General features: G+C 43.8%; 2 protein-coding genes across 7 annotated transcripts in view; one reads left to right on the forward strand and one right to left on the reverse strand.

Moving 5' to 3' along the window:
* Positions 1–9283, reverse strand: part of PIH1D3 (PIH1 domain containing 3) — an 80868-nt gene that overhangs the window by 62320 nt on the left and 9265 nt on the right. The window contains exon 1 of one of the 2 annotated variants that reach the window (XM_027845578.1): positions 6602–6686. The exons of the other annotated variant lie outside the window; for it this stretch is intronic. The gene's annotated coding sequence lies outside the window, so the exon portion shown is untranslated. Of the gene's footprint in view, positions 1–6601; positions 6687–9283 lie in introns of those variants that run through there. 2 annotated transcript variants of the gene reach the window in all.
* The window catches only part of NUP62 (nucleoporin 62), a 65179-nt gene continuing 62025 nt past the window's right edge, over positions 6130–9283 (forward strand). The window contains exon 1 of one of the 5 annotated variants that reach the window (XM_027845576.1): positions 6130–6306. In XM_027845576.1, the coding sequence (XP_027701377.1) occupies positions 6186–6306 (121 nt within the window). In that variant the 5' untranslated portion in view covers positions 6130–6185. Of the gene's footprint in view, positions 6307–6529; positions 7043–9283 lie in introns of those variants that run through there. The other 4 variants (XM_027845571.1, XM_027845574.1, XM_027845572.1 and 1 more) reach the window with 4 other exon arrangements.

The raw sequence follows: 9283 nt of genomic DNA on the forward strand, positions 1-9283 counted from the left end.
CAGATTGGCTAACATGACAAAACAGGACAATGATAAATGTTGGAAAAGATGTGGGAAAATTTGAACACTAATGCATTGTTGGTAGAGTTATGAAATGACCCAACCATTCTGGAGAGCAATTTGGAACTATAGCCCAAAGAGCTATAAAATTGACCCAGCAATACCGTTTCTAAGTCTGTATCCCAAAGAGATCATAAAAATGGGAAAAGGACCTACATGTACAAAAATATTTATAGCATACTATTCGCTCTCCTTTTCCTTTGTTGTTTTGTTTTATTGATTCATTCTTGTTCCTCTCATTAGTTCTAATTGTTCTTTACATCATGACTAATGTGAAAATATGCTTAATATGAATGTATAAGTATAGTCTATATCAGATTGCATGCATCTTGGGGTGGGAAGGAGTGGGAGAGGGAGAACATTTAAAACTCAAAATCTTATGGAAGTGAATTTTGAAAACTAAGAATAAATAAATTAATTATAAAAAAAAGAAAAGAAAACTGCCCAGCTCTCTTACAACCAGAGAGAATTCACCCCCTGGTCACCCCCTGAAAGAAATCCCAAAGTAAAAACTCCCAGAAACATTACAGCCAAAATCTATGGTTTCCAGTTCTAAGAAAAAAAAATATTGAAGGCAGCCAGAAAGAAAGAATTCAAGTACCAGGAGCTACAGCCAGAATCACACACAATTTTTCGGCCACCATTAAAAAGGAATGAAGAGCTTAGAACATAATATTCCATAAGGCACAGGATATTGGCTTACAGCCAAGGATTACTTGCCCAGCAAAACTAAGTATAATCCTACAGAGGAAGGAATAATGGGGGTAGGGGGAATGAACCTTTAATGAAATAGATGGACCTCCAAACACTCCTAATTAAAAGACCAAAGCTGTGTTGCAACTTTGAAGTTCAAACAAAGTAGTTAAGAGAAACATTAAAAAGGTAAACATGAAGGAACAATAATAAAGGACTAGACAAGGATAAACTGCATATATTCTAATATAGAGGGATGATATATGTGTCCTCTATGAACCCTAACATCATCTGAGGTCAGAGTGGGAGTCTAACTAGACAGAAGGCTTGGGAGTAATTTCGTTAAATCTTGATGATCTTAATAGAAGAATAGAAAGGGAGGGGAAGAGGAACACACTTGGGAGAAGAAAAAGGAATGCTAAGGAAAATCATCTCACATTATCTGGATGTGCAAGTAGACATCTATATAAATAAGGAGGAGGGGGTGGAAGAGGTGGCCAACACTTGAACCGCACTCTCATTTGAACTGAGTAAGGAAAGGAAGAATGCACATATAAGCACATGGATTAGGTACAAAAATACATTTCACTCAATAGGGAAATAGAAGGGGAGAGAGGAGATTAGTACTAGGCAAAACCAATCCTAAGGATGTACAAAAATATTTATGGCTCTTTTTGGGGTAGCAAAGTATGGAAATCTAAAGAGGTGCCTATAAATTAGGGGATAGCTGAAAAGTTATGGTATATAAATGTGATGGAATACTATTGTACTATATTGTGTATATATATATATATATATACTATATATACAATCTTATTGTACTATAAGAAATTATGAAGGGGATACTTTCAGAGAAATCTGGGAAGACTTACATGAACTGATGAAGATCGAAGTGAACAGAACTAGGAGAACAATTTATACAAAGATACATGGTAAAGACAACTGACTTTGAAAGAATTAAAACTCTGATCAGTATAATAACCAGAGGACTAATGATGAAATATGCTACCCACCTCCTGATATAGAAGTGAAGGACTTCACTTCTCAGAATGAGATGCAATTTTTTTGCACATGGTCAATGTGGACATATGTTTTGCTTGATAATACATATTTGTAACAAGAGTTTTGTTTTTCTTTCATTCTTAGTGGGGGCAGGGTAGAAAAGGTGGATTTATGATGATTGAAAAAAATATAATAAAAATCATGCACCACCAGAGAATATGTATTTTATCTAATATCTGAATCTAATTCATCCACAGAGGTTGTTTGCTGTAAGATCTATGCCACCCTGTAGCTGAATTGAGCCAAGCACCTGTTTTCTCCTTTAAGCCTGTCACCAGAGCAAACTGGCCAGGTTAAGGTTAGTAAAGACTTATGATCACTTCCATTTACTAGTAGCTACCCGGCCAGTTGAGACAGCCAAGTGGTGCTGCAGTGGATAGAGAACTGAGCTTGGAATTGGGAAGACCTGAGTTCAAATCCAGCCCCAGACACCTACTAGATGTGTGATCCTGGGCAAGTCACTTAACCCTGTTTGCCTCAGTTTCCTCATTTGTAAAATGAGTTGGAGAAGGAAATGACAAACCATTCCACTATCTCTGCCAAGAAAACCCCAAAAAGGGCCATGAAGAGGCGGACATGACTAAAAATTACTAAACATCAACATAACTTCTGTTAAACAACAATCACATAATCATATCCAGTATTTTGAATCCACAAATATCAAAAAAGTACAAAGAATATAAGACTGGAAGTCAGAATACCTTAGTTCTAATACCAGACTCTCATGCTTACTAGCTGTGTGACCACAGTATCTTAACTTTTCAGAGCCTCAGCTTCCTCACCTGTAAAGTGGGGGCAGCCATAAACAACCTACCTCACAGGGTTGTAAGGACAATGTTTTGTAAACCTTAAAGTACTATGTACATGTGAGTTATCATCCTACAGTGTGTAAGACAGATGCTATCAATATACATCTGACAGCACTACCCAAAATAATGAGTTCACTAGCCCAGGTACTATAATTTTTGGTCAGTCAGAAGAATAAATAGAAGAGTCACAGAGTTCTTTAGTTAATTCAGCCACATATTTGACATATCATATCCTCCGAAAGCTTCACCAATCTATAGAAACAAAGAGAAGGGTAGTCAATTAATGATTATTGTATGACAATAGATAACAGCAAAAAGTCACTAGAAAAAAAATACTTCCCTTAAAGCTTCAAAATCTGTTTCATACACCAAAGAATGCATGGAGATATCTTAATAGCAAGTGATTTCTATCCATAGACCACCCACTTCTGATCCTGGTGTGGGAAGATCCTGCTAGGATCCATCCTCATTAAGGTCTTTTCCCCCTTGCCACACATAGTACTCGTAGCTCATAGGAGAGGACTATGATCACTTGTTCTGTGACTAGGAGGAAGGGATCTCCCTGAGGCAGGCGATAGGTTTCTAGGCTCTCCCTACCAAACCAGTATGTACCACTCAAACTACTATACCACTGCAACCAGGTACACCACTCAAGTCTAGCCTCAGTGTTACCTCTACGAACTAGAGTGAGGTTTAGTGCCACTCCTAGCCCTCGGAGGTCCTGGGGTTACTCCCTTGCATCCCCAAAGCCCTTTCTTAACCAAGGGCTACCAGTGTTCCTGTTGCTGAGGGTCACGTTCCTTCCCAGATGCCTTTTAAAAAGGGATCCCAGATCCCTTTTAGTCTGAGTGATCAGGGCAGCTACAGGAGAAGCCCCTTGCTTTTGGTTTCTTGGGATTTATTCCTCTTGACCAGCCCTGGAGGTCAAGACAAAACCATTGTTCAGCCCCTGCTAATGACTAATGACTTGTAGTGGGAGTTGGAGCCCATAGGCTTTCTCAGTCAGGCTTACTCAGCTTATCTTCCAATTAACCATCCCAGTCAGTACTATTCAGCTAGTCTTCTGTTTCTCCCACAAGAGCAATTCACAGGACACTCAGGAGCTAATGGTCACTAGTGGACAGACCCAGATCTGGTGCCATCTGTCTCAGGACAGTGCTGATGATAGTGAGCAGGCACACTGGTCAGCTTCCACCCAATTGGGCAAGTGATCAGTGAAATATGGTGAATAAGGTGAAATATGGGCTCCCCAAAGCATGGCAATACCTGCACCCACTTTGATTCAGCATACACACCAAGATATCCATTCCAACCACTAGCCAGTCCTGGTGAAGTCCAGAATTGTTTTTGTTCAAGTTAGCTTGTAGTCACAGGGCAGCCCCATGCAAATGCAAAGTATGAACCATGAAATAGTAGGCTGAGCAAGGCTGACACCACTTCTTTACCCCAGAGGGTACCACTGCTGTAACCAGTTACTTTCATTCTCTTGTACTTTGGGAGTCTTGAACATCACAATTGGGTGATGGGGGCGAGTTCTGAAAAAGGGGACTGGCTTGGCCTGTGTTTATTGTACATAGCACATAGCAGAGGTCCAAGCCTCCGTGACTTTTCAGGGCCTCTTCACTTTACACAAGCATATAGATAATACGGTGGAGTCTTGATTGGAAAGCCTTTAAAAGTTTGATAACATAACAAAGCAGGTAAAAGTGTTTATGTGTATATACTTTTATATACAGCTTCAATCTACAAGCATTTATTATGTATAAGAACAATTAAGCAAAACTAACCAACAAGTCTCAGAGTTTATACAATGTTCCACATCCAAAATCCACCACCTCTGCAAAGAAGGAATTATGGTACATTTTCGCATCTCTTCTTCTGGGCCAAGCTTGGTCATTAAAAAGTAATGTTCCTCTTTTTCTCTCAGGTGCAAAAACAGACCATAGGGTTAAAGCAGGTCTGAGAGGCCTGAGTGGTCTGAGTGTCTCAGATTCCAATGACCTTTAGTTCTAGACCAGGTGCTCTTAATCTGGGGTCTGTGATCTTGGTTTTTGTTTGTTTTTATATTTTGATAACTGATTTCAATATAATTGGTCTCCTTTGTGGTCCTTTGTTTCTTTATACCTTCACAAAAAATTGTTCTGAGAAAGGGTCCATAAGATTTAACTAGACTAAAAAAGGAGTTCAGGATAATACAGTAACAGCTAGTCAAGTGATGGCTGGTTATGCTTCTAGAGCTTGACAACTGGATCAATCTGGAGCCATTGGAGGAAGGATCCTCTAATCATGGATTTGAGGACCCAGAAACATGAATTTTTATGTCCAAATATGTGATAGCTAATAACCTGGTATGTTTGTTGAGTACTTGCTAGAGGCAATAATACCTAGCACTTACATCGATTTAAGGTTCACAAAGCTCCTTACATATGTTAACTCATGTTATCCTTTGGAAACTGAGGCTGGAAAAAGTTAAGTGACTTGCCCAGGGTGGCACAACTAGTGAATGTCGGAGGCTGAATTCAAATAACTCATCTTCCTGACTTTGAGTCTAGAACTCCAGGCACTGACTGCAGCTCTGGCTTCTGCCCAAGGAGGGGTATTTCCACCCCAAAGGGGGCAACAGCTCCCCAGGGGGCTGCTTGAGACAACTTCGCTCTCTGCTCCGCCCCAGGGGTCCACTGAGACCGCCTCCATTTTTACGCAGCCCCCAACTGGGCAACTGGGATCGCCCTTGCTTTGCCCCTCCCCCAAGAAGCTGCTGAGACCGCCCACCATGCGCGCCTCACTGGTTAATTGTACCGCCCCCATCGTGCTCCGCCTACATAGGGCGCCCCCCAATGTATCCCCTCTCTAAAGGGTTGTTTGGGACACCCAATTGTCACCCCACCGGGTTAAATAGTACTGCCCCCTGTTGTACCCCGCTCCCACTGCGGAAATCGCCTCCATCATGTTCCGCCCCCACAGGACTATTGGGACCGCCCCCATTCTGCTCCGCCCACAGATTATCGATACCGCCCCCATTGTCCCCCTTCCTCAAAGGGCTATTGGAAGACTCCCATTTTGTGCCTCCATAGGTTAAATGTTACTGCCCCCGTTATGCTCTGCCCCAACAAGCCCGCTGGGGATCGCCCCCACTTTGTCTCCAAATAGGGTTAAAAGTTATTGCTTCCGTTGTGTGTCCCGCCCCCACAAGGCTACTGGGACTGCTCCCATCGTGGCACACGCCCACAAGGTTATTGAGACCACCCCCACCGTGCTCCGCCCCTACAGGATAATTAGGAACGCCCCCATCGTGCCCCCGCCCCCGCTCCCGCAAGGTTATCTGGACTACCTCCATTGCACCCATTCCACAAAGGGCAGTTGAAATACCCTTATTAAGCCTTCTCGCAGGCTGAGGCTGCCTCTATTTTCCCCTCCCCCACAAGGCAGTTGAGCCTGTTCCCCCCCCCCCATTGTGACCCCACCCCCACAGGGCTGATGGGGCCTCCTCCTTCCCTGCCCCACCCCAGAAAATCTACTCAAAATCTCAGTGCCACAGCACCTAGGCAACGACCCTTCAAGATGTTCCGCCGGCCTTTTCTCAAAATCCGAAACAGCCCGCCATCCTCCGCGCCAGGCCCCGGGATCCTACAGCCGAAGCCACCCGTCTTGAAAGAGGCCGATCAGAACGTGAACCCGTTCGGTAAGTACGGCGGCACCCGGTAGCCTTCATCACATTTTTCACTAGCACAGAATCGGGAAGTGGGAGGGAGGGCTTTTTTCCTTTTTTTTTCCCTTTTCTTTCCTTTTTTTTTTTTTCTGTTTTTAACCTCGACCTCGAGGGTTTTCGTGGCGGCGGCCTCGGCCCGTTCGGCTAACTCTCGTCGTCGCGATGACCCCTCAGCCATTTCCCAAACTGCTAGCCGGCGCCTAGCCGGCTCTGACCGTTACCAGTTCTCGGACCATAAGAAATAGGGTGACGGATCTCCATTACCTACCACCTGCGGTCTGTGTGAGTGTCTTCCTCGGCTTTTTCTGGAGGTTTTCTTCTTTAAGTCGGTTCGTGAGACGCGGTACAGGAATCAAAACGATTATAGGGCCTTCGAATCTATCCTCAAGCAAAAAAGAAGTCCGAAGGTTCAGCTTCTTCCTGTTGTCATGGCAACTGCTGGCCTCTTTTCTCTCGAGTACCCGCTAACTTTTTTCACCAATCAGAGGAATCTGTCCGCTAGAGCGATACAAGAAACAGCCAATAGGACGTCCGGACCAATCGGAAGCCTTCCCCCCCATCCGCCCCTCCAGTTAGCTGCCTCTGCTACAGGCTACGCTGCTTCCCTCCTACCGGACGTAAGACTCTGGCACACTTGCGCAGGCGCATCTGGCTTGCAACTTCACTTCCGGGCCGGGAGCGGGAGCGGGAGCGGCCGCCATTGTGGTGAGTTCGTATCGGCTTGGGGGTCTTTTATCTTTACTTTTCTGTTATTTTCCAACAGGAGTTGACAGATTTTCCTTTCCCTGTACCTGGGTACTTCTGCCCACGCCCGAAGGCTGGACTGACTGCCAACAAGGCACTGTGGTTGTGAGCCGAAAGGCCAGGCACAGGGACCTGAGCGGAGTAACTGGGGGCTGCTTTTGTCGCCACCCGGCTTCCGTTTCTCCACGTGTCTGAGTCCCCTTCCTCAGTACAAGGAGTGGCGGGGGTCCTGCTTAGGAGGCGCCCTCTTTGACCCCTTCTTGTGTCTTTGGAGGGAAAAGACCAGCTAATGGAGATACAAAGTGGAGCCCCGCAGCACGCTGTCACTAAAGCAAAGTCGCACGAGCCTAAGTTCCAAGTTTCCCGCCTTTTTATACTTCACTATGGCAGCTCTGTCCTTTCGCCTCTGAAATTCCTTTGCTTGTCCTGTGCTTTTGATACTTGGGGACTCTTTTCTGAGAAATACAGAGAGAAGTAGCGTTGGCTTTTCATTTTCCTGCGTGCGTGCCGTTTGTTGAGGTGACGTTTTGTTCGATTGTGTTTGTCAGTGACTTATCAGTAACCGCTGCTATTTAGAGTTTGCCTAAGTTTCGTACGGGAACTATTTAACCCACGTGGCAGCATTTAGTGGCTTTGATGAGTGTATAAAGTAAGACCGAGAAGTATATTTTGTTTCTAGACCAACTGAGTTTCTCTCCTGCTGCCCTGGCTGTCTACTTTTTCACGTGTTAGTGCCTTCCTTAATGGGGAAAGGGAAAGTCATCAGCGTTTAAGTTTTTAACTTAGTCTGGTACAGTGCTAAGGAGCTGAACCTTTCCGGAGTAATTCAGCCTTCATTAACCATAGTAAAAAGTTTTGTGGAGCAGGAGGACATTGTAGCTATTGGGGAAAATAGACATTTTTTTTTTCTCAAAATTTCTTATGTGAGCTATTATCATAGAGAGGAAGTTTAGCATAGTGGATAGAAAACTGGCTTCGAAGCTAGGAAGAGTTGAGTTCAAATTCCTTCTCTGATACCTACTGGATGTATGACCAAACCTCTCAGTACTCTAAGCTATTGGTTCTCAAAGTGAGTTCTATAGAGTCCTGGGCTCAAAATTCTTTTCATAATAATAGTAAGATGTCATAAGAGTTTTAAAGGGGTCCTGAGACCAAAAAAAGTTTGAGATCCTCCAAGCAGCCTCTCTAGGACTCTTTAAGTTGCAAAGAATGTACCCACCAGCATTGGTAGAGGGTGTTCACAGGTCACAGCCCTATCCCTACCTATTACCTTGCATAATCATTGGCTGTCTGCCCTTTGTTTCTGTAGATTGGCGAAGTTTGCAGAGAATAAGATATAAATAAAATCTGAATTAGGATTCTGCAACTTTTCTATTCTTCTGACTGGCCAAAAATTATAGTATCTTGGCTGGCGAGCTCACTATTCTGTGTAGTGCCATCATATGTGTGTTGAACACTGAAGGATGATAACTCACATGTACATAGTACTTTAAGGTTTACAAAACATTATCCCTACAACCCTGTGAGGTAGGTTGTTTATGGTTGCCCCCACTTTGCAGGTGAGGAAACTGAGGCTCTGAGAGGTTAAGACACTTGTCTATGGTCACACAGCTAGTAAGTATGAGAGCCTATTAGTATTAGAACTAAGATATTCTGACTGCCAGCCTTATATTCTTTCCACTCTCTTGATATTTGTGGATTCAGAATACTGGATATGATTATGTGATTGCCATTTTTTATCAGAAGTCATAATTTGCATTTTCTAGAAGCAACCTGGCCAGTTTGCTCTGGTGACAGACAATCTTAAAGGAGAAAACAGGTACCCAGCTCAAACCAAGCTACAGGATGGCACAGACCTTATAGGAAATACCCTATGAATACATAAGACTCAGATATTACGTCGAACACATTCTCTCTGGTGGTATATCATTTGATATATGCCCACAACTAGCAGACCAGGTGCGAGTGGCCAAAAAGTATGTCTCTGATTTCAGTGAACCTTGGTTCTAGATGCTATACCAGCTTGTCAGTTGTCGATTACTGTGTGGGTGAGACCTGCCATTGGTGCCAGTTGCCTGGAGGATCTAGGGATTTACATGTCTTTTTCCAGGGTTATGATACTTGATAACCTGGTAATATGCTGAGTTCTCCGAAGCTAATACTTAGCCTGGAATCTCCCCATGTAATGTAAGTTGCATGCTCATAG

This window comes from Vombatus ursinus, unplaced genomic scaffold (genome assembly GCF_900497805.2).
Source record: "Vombatus ursinus unplaced genomic scaffold, bare-nosed wombat genome assembly UNPS02014982.1, whole genome shotgun sequence".
In the NCBI taxonomy this organism is placed as follows: Eukaryota; Metazoa; Chordata; class Mammalia; order Diprotodontia; family Vombatidae; genus Vombatus; species Vombatus ursinus.